Below are 19,036 nucleotides of genomic sequence, written 5' to 3' on the forward strand. Positions count from 1 at the left end.
AAATATAATCTGATATAACATATAAATATATAAATTATAATCATTTAGTAACCCTAAATCCTAATATACTGCTTTGCTTTAGACCCTAACATGCATTAACGTAAAGGCTGCAATAGCGCTCAACCATCCTCAGTTCATCAATTCATTTGAAATTTCAACATCGTCAACGACAGTCGTTTGCTCAGTTCATTTGCTCAGTTCGTCACTGCCGTCGGCAGTCGCTGCCGAGTGACTGTCGTCACACCAATGGCGACGACTCAGCGAGGTCGATATTTATGGTTATTTCATGCATGTTGAATTAATTATATTTGGGAATGAAAAATAGGTTTGAAAAAAGATTATTTTTCTAGAAAAATCATCAATTTTAAATGCTCACTACTTTAATCTTAAAAATCAAAATAAAAATCTGAAATAATCGAACCGAATTTGTAAAAATCGAACCAAACCAAAATAATTTTGGTTTGGTTATGGTTTTCATTTTCGTCAATCCGAAAATTGAAAAACCAAAACGATATTCAACAATCAAACCGAATAAACCGAATGCCCACCCCTATACCTCCACCCTAAGATTATCTTCTCTAAGTACCCCACCCTTTGCTGCAGCATCCCCCCCTCCCACACACACACAAAAAAAAATTAATGTTGCAGTATGCATTCCCCCCCCCCCCCCCCCCCCAAAAAAAAATCATTTTTTTCAATATCACACCCCCAAATTATTGTTGTTGCAATGCTCCTTTCCCCTCCCCTCAATCATATATTGTTGCAGCAAAAAGCAATGTTAAAGAATTTTGAAGAATTGAGAACAATATATTGTTCTTGCAGATTTAACTTTCTTCAAAATTTCTTTAGCTTTCTTAATGGTCATAAGTGAATGCAACAGCAAAATCATCATGGTGGCGTCGCTTTTCTCTTTTGCTTTGTTCAAAATACAACAAATCTGAGCCCTCAATAATCCATTATTGCAGCAACTACATACTCATAAATAGGGCTTGTGGAAAGTGGCTGCAGCATTACCCTTCAATAACCAATTTGGGTCGAGACATTCATTACAGGTTTGCATTGAAATTTTTAGCTTTGAAGAATGAGGCGTCGGAGAAATTGGGATTTTCTGTAAAGGGTGGTTGCCCATCTCTACCTTGCCAATGATTTCACCATTGATGACCAAAAAAAAAACTTTCAATGCTTGAAATATATATCAAAAATGATAATGAAAAAGGGTCAAAAAAAAATTAAGAAGCATAATTTTTTTTTCTTTTGAATAAACAAGAAGTTTCACGCGCTAATAACGAGTGTTACACACTTGCCATGTCATGTCAGCGAAAAGTGTCAAAATGACACAGTTGATGGTTGATTTAGTTGTCTAAAATGAACATTGTCTATTTTAGGTTCCAAAGTAAAAGATCATGCAAAGTTTAGGTGTCTGTCGATAGGTTTTGCCTATTAATTATCATGTTTTTCGGTATTTCAGTTCATATTTATTTCAATAGTCAGAGGTAGTTGGGGACCTGTCCCAACAACTCATCATGTTTAGAGGCTTTCGAACAGTCGGACAATTAGTTATGTTTTCAGTGATCTGCTTCAGACTCCTTTGTTATTGACTTGACTATTTAAATATTTATTAAATGACTTCCGCACAGTATTTTTTTGTACTCCTTCAGTAATTATAGCTTGTAACAAATCATGGGTTAGCTTGGGGCCACTCATGTCCTTAAGCACCATATTACGATTAGGGGTAGTCTCGGATCGTGACAGAAATGCTCCAACACAACCGAAAGAAATAATAACTGGAGTTGGAGAGAAGTAGTTCAACAATTGAAGGATGAAGAGAAATGCCTCAATAATTGAAGCTTGATGAGAAGTACATCAACAAGTGAAGATTGGAGAAAAGTGCTCTAACACAAATGTTTGATGTGTGATCCAAAGTCCTACATTGATAACTGAAAGAATTGGGAAATTACATATAAGGTGTATAATCTCTTAATGGTGTGAGGACTTTTGGGGAAAATCGTGTGGGTTTAGTCCAAAGCAGACAATATCACACCATGTAAAAGTATTTTTGCGTTGATTGAGCCCAACAACTAGTATCAGAGTCCAGGTTCAGCGGAATGAGTACGGAAGTATGGTGAAATGATGAAGCGTGAGACTTGATTTGTTTATCCTTATGAGCATAGAGATGCACACACATGAAGAAGCTAGTTGTGGGCGTCAGTTGCTATAAAAAAACTCAAACGGTGTTGGTGCACACAATGAATCTTGGTGACCCATGGATCATGATGATAGGCCATGTTGAACTTGAGGGGGAGATTGTTGGTCTATGGATAAAAGACCCGCATTGGTATCTAGAAGGATTGCAAAATATAAGGTGTAGAATCTCTTAATGGTGTGAGGCCGGTCTGTTGATGGTGTGAGGCCTTTTTGAAGAAATTGTATGCATGTGGACTGGTTGAACCCAAAAGCAAATACGAAATTAAAGATTGAAGAGAAGTACCATGTTAGAGTGCATTGGGATTAGGGCTGTGCAAAAACCGAACCGACCGGTAAACCGAACCAATAAAAATGTTATTGGGTTATTGGTATTGGGTTATTGGGTTAACGATTTTTTATTGGTTTTATAAAAAAATTTATTGGGTAAATGGTTCAGTGTCAGTTTTAGCTTATTAGGTTATCGGTTAAATCGATAACCCAATAAGGATACACTAAGTTATTGTTTTATCCCTATTTATGTTATATATTTAAATCTCTCTCTTTCTATATATATATAGATAGATAGATAGATAGATAGATAGATAGATAGATAGATAGATATGTGTATGTATATAGATTATATGCACTAATAATTCATAATTCAGTGATTCACAAAGTATTAGCCTATTCAGGGCAACAAAGGCACAATATAAAGTTCGGCTATTATCGTAATAAAAAGCTTGAAGCATTTATAGCTTCCAACAATTAGGATTCAATTTTTTTCCTAACTTACATTCAGTTCAAGTTTGAAGATGCTTGTAAACTAAAATGCATTGCGCAGGTTTTGGCGGTAATTAAGATTTCATTTTTTTATGTTAGTTGTTACTATTTTTATTTTATAAGTATTTTCTTATTGATTAAACCGAAAATCTAACCATTAAGGATCAAAAATCGATAAACCGAAACCGATAAGAAAATATCTTATTGGTTGGTTATTGGTTTTGCATATTTAAAAACCGATAAACCGAACCAATAACACGTAAAACCGAACCGAACCGACCGATGCACACCCCTAATTGGGATGGCTGAACCCAAAAGCAAATAAAAAATTAAAAATTGAAGAGAAGTACCACGTAAGAGTGCATTGGGATGGCTGAACCCAAAAGCAAATACGAAATTAAAGATTGAAGGGAAGTTCCAATACAACAATAATGACAAGAAAAAAGTAAGAGCATATCACTTTGAATCACAGGTGAATGTTGGAATAATAATTCAAAGTTTGAGTGGAAAGTTAAATTTGTTTAGGATTTGTTGTTTATTCATCTAAATAAGATATTTTTTATCAAAATTAATATAGAAATATGTAGATTTTTAATGGTCCTAATCAAATTCGGTTTTGCACTATTATAAATATAGATTTGCAACTATTTTATTGTGAGAACTAGTGAAAGTTTTTAACAAATTATAGAGAAGGAGTGTAGAATTATTTAAGTTTTTCTAATAAAATATTTCATTAAATTGGTGCACCATGAACTCACCTGATCCAGTTCAACAATATCCATCAGCTTTGCTTTCTTTGACGGCTCCACAATTGTTTGTCCTGCATTTAAAATTGTATGAAATCATCTCAAATGCCTTCGTTGTTAAGAAATTAAAGCACATGATAAAAAGAATCAGGTACCTTTAAGAATTTGATTGGAAAGTACTGATTTATTCTTCTTCTGCTGGTGATCTCTCATCTTTGGAGCTTCGATTTGAATGTCAGGATTTTTCTTCTTTTGTATCGCTAGGATTCGAATATTGACTTTATTAAAATTGTATGAAATTGGTTCAAATACCACTGTTGTCAAAAAGACAATTGCATAGCATAGAGAAGATAATACCTTTAGGAATTTGATTGGAAAGTACAGATTTGTTCTTCCGTTGGCGTTTTACCATCTTTGAATCTTCGATTTGAATGCTAGGGCTTCTCGCCGATCATTTTGCTATTTAATCCCGATCAATTCAGCTTGATTCAAAGCTCTTTTGATCTCAAATCGATCTCCTAACTCTTCTTCAGCCGCGACTTTTGTATTGATATAAGTTGGATGTTGGGCTTATTTATAAGGTTCTATTTATTTATGGGAAAACGCATAGTTAATACACTATCAGTGAAAAGAATTTTCATAATTTATCGTAATTAATACTAGCCAAAAGAAAATAATACTATATATCATTTTCCTTGCCATCCATCTTCCTTAAAAGTTCAAATACGTCTTTCAGAAATAGGTCAATCATGTCATTTACAAATAGTTAGGCTTATTGGTGCTATTATCATGACAAATTTGGTTTATTCGTGTCAGTAACTACTAATGAAGACATACTACTATCAGATTTTGCTATGTGACGTTATTTAAACCACTCATAGATTTTGCTATGTGACATTATTTAAACCACTCATTACTTATTAGCCATCATCCTTTTTTAAGTAACATATCTAAGTCTTTTATTTTTTAAATTTCCAACTGGTGCTTATTACTAACATTTTGAATCCGATTAAATCTGAATTTGCATCGGAGAGCCTCATATTGGGAGGTAAGAGATTCCCTAACAAAGGCGATTCAGCACCTGAGAATACTCAAATCTGAGTCCTCTAATTAAGGATGAAGGAGTGCTTAGCACTCCACCATAATTCTTATTTTTTTATCCAAGTCTTCTCAATCCCTTATCATACATGACTCTCTTGGATAACAAAATTAACATATGTTACTTTCATGTTTTTCCTCTATGCATGATATTCAACCTTTTAGGATCATATTCTTATCTACACCTCATCTTTTCTAATTTAGTACAATAAACTTGTAACTTTATGTAACAAAGTAAACTTATAAGGACATTATTTACCTGGAAACCTCTTATTTAATAAATGGAACCTCACCGCCCAACAAAATGTGGCTATTTTACTGAAGCGGCAATCTTGAGCAGCTTAGGATCGTCCTTTTAGCTGCCTGCTTCGTCAGCTACTTCAAACGTAATTTTACTATATTACCTCTAATTAAATACTAATTATTATAAATTATTTCATTTAAGTATTATAATATTAATAATATTTAATAAAAGGATAGTTTTTAAAATGACTAGTAAGTTTCTCAAAGTTCCACTTATTATTATTTGAAAAAAAAAAAATTAGTTGCTTCAATCGTAATTTTAATATATCACCTTTAATTAATTATTATAAGTCATTTACGTATTAAAAATTAATAATATTTAATTTAAAAAAATATTTTTGACATGTCTGCTTTGGTTGGTTCAACGTAATTTTAGTATATCACCCCTAATTAATTATTATGAGTCGTCTAAGTATTAAAAATTAATGTTAAAAATTTATTATAAAGTTATCTAAGTTTTAAAAAATTAATAATATTTAATAATAAATTAACTTGATGTCTTATATTAGATCCACTTAATTTTTTTTAAAAGTATATTTTTATATTAATTTTGTTATATCACTTCTAATTAGTTATTATAATTCATTCAAGACATGTTTACTTCGCTGCTTTAATCACGATTTTATTATATGACCCCCACTGTGCTACTTAAATTGAATAGTTATATATAAGAGGGAGTTTCATGCTGAAGCAGGCAGCAGGTCGGCATGCCTGCTTCAGCTGCTACAAACGTATTTTAACTGTATCACCTTTAATTAATTATTATAAGTTGTTTATGTATTAGAAAATTAATAACATTTAATACAAATAAGTAAAATATACATTTCTGACTTATCTGCTTTAGCTACTTCAACCATAATTTTACCATATCACCCCTAATTAATTCTTATAAGTCATCTAAATATTAAAAAATTAATAATATTTAATAAAAAAGATGAAATAGACATAAAATAATAAATTAACTCTTGATGTTTTAAATTAGCTTGACGTCTTATATGAGGCTCACTTAGGATAATAGAAGCGGCAATCTTGAGCAGCTTAGGGTCGTCCTGGCTGCTCCAGCTGCCTGCTTCATAAGCTGCTTCAAACATAATTTTATTATATTACCCCTAATTAATTATTAATTATTATAAATTATTTTATTAAGTATTATAATATTAATAATATTTAATAAAAGGATAGTTTTCAAAATGACTACTAAGTTCCTCAAAGTTTCACTTATTATTATTTGAAAAAAAAAATTAGTTGCTTCAATCGTAATTTTAACGTATCACCTTTAATTAATTATTATAAGTCATTTACGTATTAAAAATTCATAATATTTTATTAAAAAAAGATAAATATTTTTGACATGTCTGCTTTGGTTGGTTCGACGTAATTTTACTGTATCACCCTAATTAATTATTATGAGTCATCTAAATATTAAAAATTAATGTTAAAAATTTATTATAAAGTTATCTAAGTTTTAAAAAATTAATAATATTTAATAATAAATTAACTTGATGTGTTATATTAGATCCAATTAATTTTTTTTAAAAGTGTTTTTTTATATTAATTTTGTTATATCACTTCTAATTAGTTATTATAATTCATTCAATACATGTCTATTTCGCTGCTTCAATCACAATTTTATTATATCACCCCTTATTAATTATTATGGTCATCTAAGCACTGTGCCACTTAAATTGAATAGTTATATATAAGAGGGAGTTTCATGCTGAAGCAGGTAGCAAGTCAGCATGTCTGTTTCAGCTGCCTGCTTCAGCTGCTACAAACGTGTTTTTACTGTATTACCTTTAATTAATTATTATAAGTTATTTACGTATTAGAAAATTAATAATATTTAATATAAATAAGTAAAATATACATTTCTGACATGTCTGCTTTAGCTGGTTCAATCATAATTTTACCATATCACCCCTAATTAATTCTTATAAGTCATCTAAGTATTAAAAAATTAATAATATTTAATAAAAAAGATGAAATACGCATAAAATAATAAATTAACTCTTGATGTTTTAAATTAGCTTGACGTCTTATATGAGGCTCACTTAGGTTATTTTCATAAGTAGTTTTTTATAGTTATTATGCTATATCGCTTTTAATACATGTCAGCTTCGCAGCTCTAATCGTGATTTACTATATCATCTCTAATTACTTACTACGGTTATTTAAGCATTAAAAAATAATATTATTAGTATCCTATATAAGAAGTCGCAATAAGTAACTGAAGCAGGCTGCTCATGTTCGACATGTCTGCCTCAGTTGTTTCAATCGTGATTTTACTATATTACCCCTAAGTAATTATTATAAGTCATTTACGTATTAAAAAATTAATAATATTTAATAAAAAATTAAAATAGATATTTATGACATGACTGTTTCAACTACTTCAATCGTAATTTTACTAAATTACTCATATTTAATTATTATAAGTCATTTAAGTATTAAAAAATTAATAATATTTAATAAAAAAATAAAATAGACGTAAAATGATAAATTAATTTTTGATGTTTGGAGCCATTTCACAAGTATTTTTTATAATAATTTTACTATGTCGCTTCTAATTAGTAGAATAGAAAAAAATATTATAAATCGCAATAATTAAGAACTTAAATTATTTTTAAAATACAATTGACTATCAATGTCACAAAAGTTTGAACAACTTAAAATATCGTTATGCAAATTTCATCAATCTAAATATAATATTATATGTCTAACTTAGAATTTATCAACCAAACAAATAAAGCTTTTAATTAAATGATAGAATTATATATAACGTAAAATTTTTAAGAATCAACATTGGGTCGTGCTACCGTGCCTAGCACGGCGTAAGTTGGCTAGTTTATTTATATGCAACAAAAGCGCCTCCACCTTGCTTAAGAAAACATAAGATAAGTACAACAACAACAACAAACTCAGTGTATTCCCACATAGTGAGGTCTGGGGAGGGTAAGATGTACGCAGTTTATACCTCTACCTCTAAAGAAGTAGAAAGGCTGTTTCCGATAGACCCCCGGCTCGAGACACGGAATACTAAAAAAATTCATAGTAAAGCATGGAACAAGATGGCATAACATAAATACGACACCCACAAATAATAGTAAACAGAGAAAAGTAAACAGATTCGTAATAAAGCATGAAACAAGGTATCATAACAAGAATAATACCCCAACCAAGTAATTTTCTACACTAGCGACTCAAACTGACCCTAGCCTTCTGCTCTAATTCGCATTCTCCAGATCTTCCTATCTAGGGTCATGTCCTCAGTGAGCTGTAACTGCTCCATGTCCCGCCTAATCACCTCTTCCCAGTACTTCTTCGGCCTACCCCTACCCCGCCTAAAACCATCCAAAGCTAGCCTCTCACACCTACGAACAGAGGCATCCATACCCCTCCTCATCACGTGTCCGAACCATCTCAATCAGACTTCCCACATCTTATTCTCCACTGGAGTCACACCAACCTTCTCCCTAATAGTCTCATTCCGAACTCTATCCCCCTAGTCAGGCCACACATCCAACGCAACATTCGCATTTTCGCCACCTTCATTTTTTGAATGTGGAAGTTCTTAACTGGCCAACACTCCGCTCCATACAACATAGTCGGACGGACTGCCACCCTGTAGAATTTGCCTTTAAGCTTGGGCGGTACCTTCTTATCACACAACACCCTCGAAGCGAGCTTTCACTTCATCCATCCCGCCCTAATACGGTGCGAGACATCCTCGTCAATCTCACCGTTACCCTGAATCACGGACCCGAGATACTTGAAACTATCCCTCTTACATACCACTTGTGATTCCAACTTCACTACCACCTCATTCTCCAGCCTCACGTCATTAAACTTGCATTCCAAATACTCTGTCTTTCTCCTACTCAACCTGAACCCTTTAAACTCAAGAGTTTGTCTCCACACCTCTAATTTATCATTCACACACACCCCACCCCCCACCCCACCCCCCGCATGTCATCAATCAAAGATACATCATCTGCAAAAAGTATACACCAAGGCACCTCTTCTTGAATACGCCGCATCAACACATCCATCACTAAAGCAAACAAAAAGGGACTAAGAGTAGATCTCTGATGCAATCCTGTCAAGACAGTGAAATGCTCTAAGTCTCCTCCCGCCGTCCTTGCCTGAGTTGTAGCTCCATCATACATGTCCTTAATTGCTCTGATATATGCCACCGAGACTCCACTCACCTCCAAGCATCTCCAAAGCATCTCCCTGAGGACTTTGTCGTATGCCTTCTCCAAGTCGATAAACATCATATGCAGGTCCTTCTTCCTTTCCCTATACTGTTCCACCAGCCTCAGTACCAGGTGAATTGCCTCTGTCGTCGAGCGGCCAGGCATAAATCCAAACTGGTTCAAACTGGTTCTCCAAAATAGACACTATCCGTCTCAGCCTTACCTCGACCACTCTCTCCCAAATCTTCATAGAGTGACTCAATAACTTAATACCCCTATAGTTATTGCAACTCTGAATGTCACCCTTGTTCTTATAAAGAGGGATCATAGTACTCCACCTCCAAGCCTCGGCCATTTTCGTCGTCTTGAAAATTTCGTTAAACAATCCAGTCAACCACCTTAAACCAGCCTCGCCAGAAAACTTCCAAAAATCTACAGGTATCTCATCAGGTCCCGTCGCCCTACCCCTTCGCATCCTGCGAACAGCCTCTCTAACCTCATCTACCTTAAAACGTCTACAATAACTAAAATCCCGACACTTCTCTGAGTGCTCCAGCTCCCCTAACACAATAGCTCTATCCCCTTCGTTATTCAAGAGCCTATGAAAATACAACTGCCATCTATTCTTAATGTGGCCGTCCTCCACCAACACTGTACCGTCCTCCCCCTTAATGCACTTCACCTGATCGAGGTCACGACCCTTCCTCTCCCTAGCCTTAGCGAGTCTAAACAACTTTTTTCCCCTCCTTTCTCCTGTAACCCCGCATACAAGCTCTCAAAATATGGCATCTTAAGAAAACATTAGATAAGTAATTTTGAAAAAATCACGCTCTGTAAAAACAATTTCATCCTGCAAGATATATGTATTCAAGTTAGGGGTGTGCAAAATCGAACCGACCGATAAACCGAATCGATAAAAATGTTATTGGTTTATTATTATTGGATTATTGAGTTAACGATTTTTTAATGGTTTTATAAAACAAAATTATTGAGTTATTGATTCGGTTTGATTTTTTCTTATTGGGTAAACCGATAACCCAATAAGAGTATATATATATATACATATGACTTATTACATATTTCTCTTCATTTCTCTTTAATTTCTACAAATTAACAAACCTATTATTTCAATTATACAAATTCTTAATTTCTCCTAACAACATTTAATTCAAACTTGAAGATTCTTGTAAATTAAAAACATTATATAAGATTTTTGTTTGCAACTAAGATTCAATTTTTTTCATTTTAGTTACTACTATTTCTATTTTATGAGTATTTTCTTATCGGTTAAACCAAAAATCGAACCGTTAAGGACTAAAAATCGAGAAAAAATATCTTATTGGTTTGATTATTGATTTAGCATATTTAAAAACCAAAACCGATAAACCGAACCAATAATATGTAAAATCGAACCGATGCACACCCCTAATTCAAGTTGAATCTTTTTTTTGAAGCTTGGTACGTATTTTAAGCTATAATGGAATTTGATCCATTTCACCTACACACAGTCAAAACAAAAGTACCAAAAAAAAAAAAAAAAAAAGAATAAATGAATCACATTAATACTCCCATGGAGAGTAAACAAATGAATCAGCAATATTGGAGTTCCCTCCGTATGCATGAAAGTTGACGGCCATAGAGTTAACAGAGTGGAGAAAGAACTACGCCTCCGTGACTCAGCCCCAAACAAGTTGAGGTCGGCAGAAATAACATTAATCTATACTAAATCAAATTAGAAATTATTACATCCTAGGGGTCAAATTTGCCGCCCTAGACATAATTCAAGAACTATTATTAGAGGATCAAGAGAAATGATCTTGTAGATGGTTGTAACTGATCAAAAGCAAAAATGAACTGCTTCTAATAAACTTAAAAACTTTGACAAAATAAGTCGTTCGGCAGCTTTAAGCCATAGAAAATGTGTCCAGCAAAAAGGTATGTGTGGTATTTTTGTCACTCCTTGTAACCAGAGTTGTAAGTTAACTTGGAAGAATGTAAAAGCAGAACTCCACGCCATGAAGATTGATATACAGCTTTACGAACCTAGAACAGTGATTGAGTATATGTCAGAAACAGGAAATACGACTCTAAAAGAACATGTTTCATATGTGATTGAATAACTTACTAGTGCTTTCCGTCATGGAATTGTGCATTTTTTGATGACTTAAAAGTTTCTAAAAATTCTTTTCCCTTCTGCAGTTCTTGCTTCTGCCTAGACTTGTCCCATTTGTGCTCAGCAGCCAGTATCTCTATTATACGTGGCAGCGCTCGCTGTGCAGCATCAGTGTCAAGGAAGGCAAGACGACATCTTCTAGCTACAAAATCTACAGCAGATTCACAGTATTCTTCCCGAGCACAGTATGCAACCTCAGCTTCCAGGAAAGGGTGTCCATGAGCCAATCGTTTTCCCAGATTTTCGTTCTACAATTGATATAATCAAAATAAGCTAGAATCTCATAGAAGTAGACATGAAAATGCCAGAAAATAGCTCCCTCACTAAACGACTTTCAAGCGAAACATTAAGGAGCTGATTGAACAACTTTACAATAAAGTACTTGGGAAAAACTCGTTCTGGCTAAAGAGCTATGCAAAAAGAAACAAGAGCTTTTTGAAGAGTGCTGAGCGTTTTGAGTGTAGAAAAGGAACTTTTTGAAAGACACTCAAACCACGTATCTTTTTTTTTTTTGGAAAAGGTAAGCACTCAAAGCACATTATTAAAAAACAATTTTTTGAAATTTATTTGCAACGGTTCAAATTTGATATGCTCTGCCAAAAGGAATGAATTTCAAGCCTCAGAGAGAAGTCCGTTGAATCAGACATTCCTCCTTAATATCCAATTCATGAATAGACACAACCCTGATTCTATTCAAGTCTTGGAGACCTGTACGGATCAGTCAATGACAATAGAAATACTTAGCTCTCTATTTATTCCCAGAAACCTTAGACCTGACATTTTCATGCAATCTTATAAATAAATAAGAAAAAGAAAGAAATAAGAACCTGGTCAGATACCAGAAACTGCAAAAAACAATTCAAACTAGTATCTAAATCAGCAAGCATGTTCTGGCAAACACCCTTTAATGTTTACTTTTGTCCACCATGTATTATTAGAGTAGATTGCATGACAATGAGCTACCTTAAAGAAGTACTTTAACATAAAATGCATCAAAATTTAGTATTAAAGGCATATAGCCAACGAACAAGAAGAAAAAATAACAACTGGAACTAAGAAAAAAGCAAACCTGAGCAATAGCAGCCACTCGTTCAGCTAACACACCATATGCATGAGATAGATGTTTAGCAGCAGCTGTGTCCATTGCTCCTGGAACAACCTTCCCTGCATGTGACCTTTTCATGCGGACATATTGTTGAGCAAGTACTGTAAAAGATGAAGGATCCCATCCATCTGCACCTATAAGTTGTAGGTTGTAAGTCAAGCATTTATTCGCTGGGCTCAATTTTCCAGATTTTATAGCCGCATCAACCGCATCTTCTGCCATGCTGAAAAGGGTTAAATTATAAAACCTTAATAAAGGGAAAAAAAACTTATGAGATAGACATCCAAAATATAACCAGATCTTGGAATGACTTGACCTTATAACCTTGCACATTGATCTATGCGTTAAGACGTTTAAAGGAAAGCTCCTATGATAAAGACTAAAGAGTATGAAAGACTAAAACCACTAGCCTAGTCAGTCTGCCTTGAAGAGAAAGATTAGGAGATGTTCTATTCTAAATTGTGTTTGGATTTAGAACTTTTTTCTTGGCTTTGCAATTAATGGATTCTATTTGCTTTTTTCTAAAAACAGTTAAAGAGTGCTCAGTTTCAGTTTTTTGAGTAAATGCTTTTGGGTTTTTCTTTTAGAAAGAATAACTATACCTACCAAAACATTTTTTGAGGCTTTCATAAGGGTGAAATTCTTTTATATCAAATCAAATTCATATCAGTGATTTCACAATTCAAACCAAGAAGGTGCAAAACACTATTATATTCTGTAAGAAGTTTATTAACCAACTAAAACTCTTCAGATGTTACAAAATGTATCTCACAGTAGTATATTTTAAAGAAGAAAAAACAAATTCCGAGTTGCAAAAGCTGAAAAGATGGCGCCCAAATAAAGACTGGACCACTATTTTTCGAATAAAAAGCACCCTCTCTGTATAAAAAGTAGCCCAAGCTGCTTTCCATAAACAGCTACGCTGTTTGTTAATCCAAACAAGCCTACGTTTCCAATATTCAACAGAACTGCACACCTCTACAAAAACAACTTGGGGCTACTTTCTAAACAAATAGGTTACTTTCCATATTGAAATGGATCCTCATCTCACAAGACAGCTAACAGTAAAATCATTAGTTCAGATAATATAAGTTACCTTCTATAAGTAGTCCATTTACCACCAGTAATTGTTACCAAACCAGGATGATCTTCAGTTACAACATGATCTCTGGAGATGCTTGCCGTACTCTTTGCCTTGGGATCAATTGCTAGAGGGCGGATACCACTCCAAGCAGATAGGACATCAATACGTCGTACCTAAATTTGAAATCTAACATCATTCTCCATAAGCAAGAACAACACAATAGGTGACACATAAAACAAGAAAGCCCATCCAAACTGGAGTTTTGGTTGCCTCCATGAAAATATCGAGCATGCCTGTGAACATAGGAAATGTATCCGCTCATCATCAAGAATGCCACCACCTACATAACTACTAACAGGTCCACCAGATAAGCTCCTATGACTCATGAACAAAAGGATGGAGAGGGATTAACTGCCAGGTAGTTCATGATATGACTTTTAGATTCATGCAATTCACAAAGGCCTTTTTCTTTTCCTTATTTTGTTTTGACCTTTCTCTGTCCCATATCTCTCAATATTTTCCTAGGGTCAAACATTTTCCTCTAAGATTTGGGTCCTCACACAATTTGTTCGCTACTATATAACTGAAGTTGCTGATATTAGTAACTAAGCTTTCATCATTTGTCAATACAATCTTTTAACACAAAAAAATATGAATCACAAGCCTATTGTAAGTTTTGGAATCTAACAACAAAATCGACACCATCATCCACTGTTGTAAGTTGACATGCTTCACTGGATGTGCACAAGTGCAGCTCGACCACAGCAGTACTACTACTACCATCTCACAGTAGTACTGCAATCTACTTGTGGGATTAGCAATTTGCCTCACGTAAGAAAGAGAACATATATTTGTTTTATCAAACATGAATTTGGCAGTTAATTCTTTATGCAATATAATTTAGATAACAAGAAGATTTTTCAACACTATCACATAATCTAAATAAAACATGTACAGTTAAAAGAAGTCGACATCGAACACGTTGGATAGCAATGATGCGATACTAGACCCCTTATAGAAAATGGTGCATCATCTATTCATGGATTTAATATAATATACAACAAACTCTTGACTTCTTTTTATAAGGTAAATAATATTATTAACAATTTACATCAAACTCTGAGTTAACTGATTGTTTAGTCAATAATCCAAGATAGAACCTGTAAGCTACTAAATGGCTAAAAGATGGTATACTAAACATTTACTAGAATAGCTTAAAAAATTTCAGCTTCATCCAAAAACCAAAAGAAACTTCAGCTTCTTTACATTGACTCTGTTCAGTGAAAAAGCATGAAACCAATGACGGGATAATAGTTTGTTCTGTGAAAGTGATAAGGAAATATGCTATTAATTAAGAAAGTAACATTTGAATTTGAAATCAAGCCAAAACAGAGATCAAGAGGCAAGAGGCAAGAGGTCACAATGTAGACCGCCTTTGTTTCAGATGCCTAATGAAGAATAATAATTATATATATAATTGACTACCAGGGATTCAGATTAGAGGCACTCTATGATATTAAGAGAAGAGAATAAAAATCAGGATTGCTGTGACATCACCGTAATCATCACACCTTAATATTAAGGTAATCAGAGATGGCATCCAAAATGAATTCGATCTCATCCTCATGAGGTTCTGGAAGCATCGTGATGCTGGTGTTTGAATCAGTGGTACCAGCTACTGTTCTACCCAACCATGGAAGCATAAAGACCACTCGACCATCCTTAGTTTTAGGGACAATCAAGCCCATTCCGTCTGGAGAATAGTAATCAGGAAGTACAACATGTACACCGCTACTGGGACAAATCATGGGTTTTGCATCTTTATCAGCCAACGTCCGTACAGAATCACAGAAAGGCCCAGCAGCATTAACAACTACTTTTGCATATGCATCAAACTCCTTTCCTGTAAACTTTAACCTAGTGTGAGAACTTAAGAGACAAGTGTCGTACACGAACAAAAGGAGCAAAACATTAAAGATCAAATTACTAAATAATACTAAAGCATTTCTAATCGTCTAGAAGTTGAACAGTGATTCATGCCAAAGTGACTTGTCTTTGTTGGATCAAATGGTAATTTAAATTGATATTCCCACACAACTCTAAATAGATTTTTGCCATTTTGTGGAAATGTTTGTCAGTGACATCTCTACGCATAAATATTTCGACTCCACTAGAATATGGAAAGAGCATTCAATATCCCATGGAGATATGACCAGATAGTACATCTTTTGAAACATAACTCTGAGCCAAGCTACTTGTAAAAATTATGTCCAAAGCATCTGGTTGTGTGGTTGGTAATTAATTACCAATCATTGGTACTAGAGCAGCCTCTTCATTATGAATCCAGCCATGGACCAAACCAAAAATATTTTAAGAGAAAGTTCGAAATTTCCAAATCTCGGAAATCACTACACTTAAACAACAGGATAAAGAGATCAATAGCATCACGATGATCCCGTATGTCATTGACAAACATTTCCAAGAAAATGGCGAAGGTTCAAAGACAACGATGATGGATAATTGTACATACATGGAGATATATAGAGGGACTTCAAGGAACAAGTGATACCATATATGATATCTTTTATGGACACCCCTCCCCTGTTTGTTGTCTTGACTAACTTTCTGCTATGTTTAACTACAAATCTAGTCCAGGTCCAAGGAAAAGGGAAGTTGAAGTGTCAGAGCCTAACCTGTTCAAATGCTTATTGTTTTATCACAGTGAAACTATAGTTTTCTTCACAAATCAAGATATTGGAACTATATTTATCAACCTTAATCCTTTAACAAGTTTACAAGCTAATTATAACCATGGAACTGAGTAGGAAAACAAATTCTACAATAAAATTCATGAAGCACCTGACAAGTTATTCCGTATACGAGCACCAATTATTCTACCATCACCCTCATCTTTGAGAAGGGAAACAACTTCTGCATGGTTAAGCACGGCTGCACCAGACAAAGCAGCAGAGCATGCTAATGCAACATTGAGGCGTGAGTCGTTCATTTGTCCATCATAATATACCACAGTTCCCTTCAGAGTTTTATCTTTACCATTTCGAGCAAGGGTAGGAAACAATTCAACAGACTCTTGTGCAGAATAATACCTAGATAAATGCAGCAAGTGTCGCCCAGCGACCAGATCATACATTTTCAGGCCGGCCCAGTAGTAGATCGCGTCAAACCAATCAAAGCAAGGAGTCATGCATGGTAAAGCATGACAAAGGTGTGGACAATTGTCAATGACCTGTTTACGCTCTGCCAGAGCATGGAAAACTAGCTTTAACTGCCCATAATCTAAGTTGAAAACTGCTTTCTCCAAATAGCGAACTCCTGAAAAAGGGAGCTGAGGATAAGCAGTCTGCACATCTTAGATAAACGAACTATGACAAATGAAGGAAAACTTCATGCAAATATCCAATTATTAATTAAGAGATGCCTCAATGAAAAATCAAAAGGGACCCTCTAAAATGTCTCAGTGCAGTTGTTCACATTATCTGAAGGGTCAAATAAAGTTCCATCTAATCATTTAAGGTAGTATAAAGAATTTAAAAAAAACCCTTAGAAGTGGCCTTACAGAAGACAAAAGCCGATAGTTTGATGAGTTAATCTAGATTTTAATTTCAAAATAAGAATTAATCTAATCTAATTTAGCTTGAAAAATTAGTCAAATTGATGAAAAATTTAAAGGCAATCTAACCTCCATGAATTAGCTTAGATTTTAATTTTAAAAAATATCAAATTAATCTAATCTAATTTAGCTACAAAAATTAGTCAAATTGATTCTCGAAAAGCAAAACATCCCAACTTTTTTCACATGTACAGTTTAAGTACATAACAAAACTTACATTTTTTTAGTGATAAGAATTCAAAGGCTAAATAACCTCAATGAATTAGGTTGGATTTTAATTTTAAAAATATATCGAACTAATCTAATTTAAGTTACCTTCAAAATTAGTCAAATCGACTCACAAAAAGCGAAATGTAACAACTACTCCTGAAAATTATTCAATTCAACTCTCGAAAAGCTAAACGTGACAATTACTCCTGAAAATTATTCAAGTCTAACTCTCAGAAAAAGCTAAACGTGACAACTACTCCTAAAAATTATTCAATTCAACTCTCGAAAAGCTAAACATGACAACTACTCCGGAAAATTATTCAAATCAAATCTCGGAAAACTAAACGTGTCAACTCCTGAAAATTATTCAAATCAACTGTCGAAAAGCTAAACGTGAAAACTATTCCTGAAAATTATTCAAATCAACTTTCGAAAAGCAAATTCAGACAACTATTTTAGAATGTACAGAGTAAGTAGATAACAAAAACTCATAAGTAATTTTATTTAAAACAGATGAAAAAATTAAAGGCTAACTAACTAACCTCCGCGAATGATAGCTTCGAAATTTAGTCAAATATATAAATTAGTCTAATCTAATAGAGCCTAAAAGATAACTATTTTGGAACAGAGTAAATACGTACATAACAAAACTGACTAACCTCCATGAATAAGCTTAGTAGACCTAGAAGAAGTGCCAGAAGAGAAATCCTCTCGTTCAACCAATCCAACTCGTAATCCACGTGTTACAGCATCAAGTGCGACACCGCATCCCGTCGCACCGCCGCCTACAACAAGTATATCAAGCGGATTAGCCAAACTAGAACCGATCAACGCCGCTTCCTGAGTCTCCCGCCGTGGTACGACGGTGAATGGATCAGCGATTTTCCGGCGAAAATTTTCGAGTGCGGAGTCGCCGCCGCGGTCGTTGGAAGAGAAGGAAGGTTGCCGGAGAATTGCGTATGATCCGCCGGTTACGGCGGCGATTGCGCCGAGACGACGGAGGTAAATTGAGGTGGCCATTTATGGAAAGGGAAGATGGAGGAAGTGTGATTTTGAAGATTGAATTGCTCTCTGAATTTGGTGTGTGTGTCCTCTGTCAAATGACTAAAATGTCCTTTTGTATAAAAATGGTACGTGCATCCTCTTAAATATAGAAATTATAAATGTAAACATTCTTTTTATATTACTAAAAGAGTTGGAACTATAGTTTTATCCACAAAAAAAAAAAAAAAAAAAATTATATCATTATTTTTAAATGAAGGGAATATCAATATTTTGTCATGGATAAATTTCAATTATAAACGACAAGATGTAACCTTTATTTTGATTAATATATTTTTTATTTATACATCAATTTTTTCTTTAACCAATTTTTAGTGTTATGTATGTTTTCTATAATCATATCACTATAGCAATAAACGAATCAGATAAGTTGCATTGTTATAATTAAATTTAACTATTGTTTACATGCTTATATAAATAATTTGATTGTATAAATATATTATAAACAATATCAAAAACACATA

General features: G+C 33.9%; 2 protein-coding genes across 3 annotated transcripts in view; both read right to left on the reverse strand.

The window, feature by feature from the left end:
- Positions 1 to 4,354, reverse strand: part of LOC107849471 — a 23,644-nt gene extending 19,290 nt beyond the window's left edge. The window contains exons 1-3 of the mRNA XM_047400740.1: positions 4,068 to 4,354; positions 3,866 to 3,970; positions 3,723 to 3,784 (exon numbers count right to left, since the gene is read on the reverse strand). Coding sequence (XP_047256696.1) covers positions 3,723 to 3,784; positions 3,866 to 3,970; positions 4,068 to 4,122 — 222 coding nt within the window. The 5' untranslated portion in view covers positions 4,123 to 4,354. The remainder of the gene's footprint in view (positions 1 to 3,722; positions 3,785 to 3,865; positions 3,971 to 4,067) is intronic.
- Positions 4,355 to 11,004: 6,650 nt separating this feature from the next.
- On the reverse strand, positions 11,005 to 18,740 carry LOC107850902 (glycerol-3-phosphate dehydrogenase SDP6, mitochondrial). Of its 2 annotated transcripts, XM_016695713.2 has the most exons (7): positions 18,170 to 18,740; positions 16,529 to 17,002; positions 15,241 to 15,572; positions 13,682 to 13,842; positions 12,550 to 12,808; positions 11,433 to 11,728; positions 11,005 to 11,350 (listed from the first exon to the last, which is right to left on the reverse strand). In XM_016695713.2, coding segments are annotated over exons 1-7 (1,884 nt in total). In that variant the 5' UTR covers positions 18,531 to 18,740; the 3' UTR covers positions 11,005 to 11,349. The 2 variants fall into 2 exon arrangements, with proteins under 2 accessions (XP_016551199.1, XP_016551200.1); XM_016695714.2 differs by lacking the exon at positions 11,005 to 11,350 and having other exon boundaries at positions 11,432 to 11,728; positions 18,170 to 18,683.
- Positions 18,741 to 19,036: the final 296 nt, after the last annotated feature.

Source organism: Capsicum annuum, chromosome 12 (assembly GCF_002878395.1).
Source record: "Capsicum annuum cultivar UCD-10X-F1 chromosome 12, UCD10Xv1.1, whole genome shotgun sequence".
In the NCBI taxonomy this organism is placed as follows: domain Eukaryota; kingdom Viridiplantae; phylum Streptophyta; class Magnoliopsida; order Solanales; family Solanaceae; genus Capsicum; species Capsicum annuum.

What these genes read in the sequence shown, in the direction of transcription:
- LOC107850902 (XM_016695713.2), bottom strand. Translation starts at nt 18,530, where the DNA reads ATGGCCACCTCAATTTACCTCCGTCGTCTCGGCGCAATCGCCGCCGTA. An exon ending in TATACGGAATAACTTGTCAG is followed by an intron (nt 15,573 to 16,528) that starts GTGCTTCATGAA and finishes TAAAGTTTACAG; the next exon opens with GAAAGGAGTTTGATGCATAT. An exon ending in CTGATTACCTTAATATTAAG is followed by an intron (nt 13,843 to 15,240) that starts GTGTGATGATTA and finishes TTTCAAATTTAG; the next exon opens with GTACGACGTATTGATGTCCT.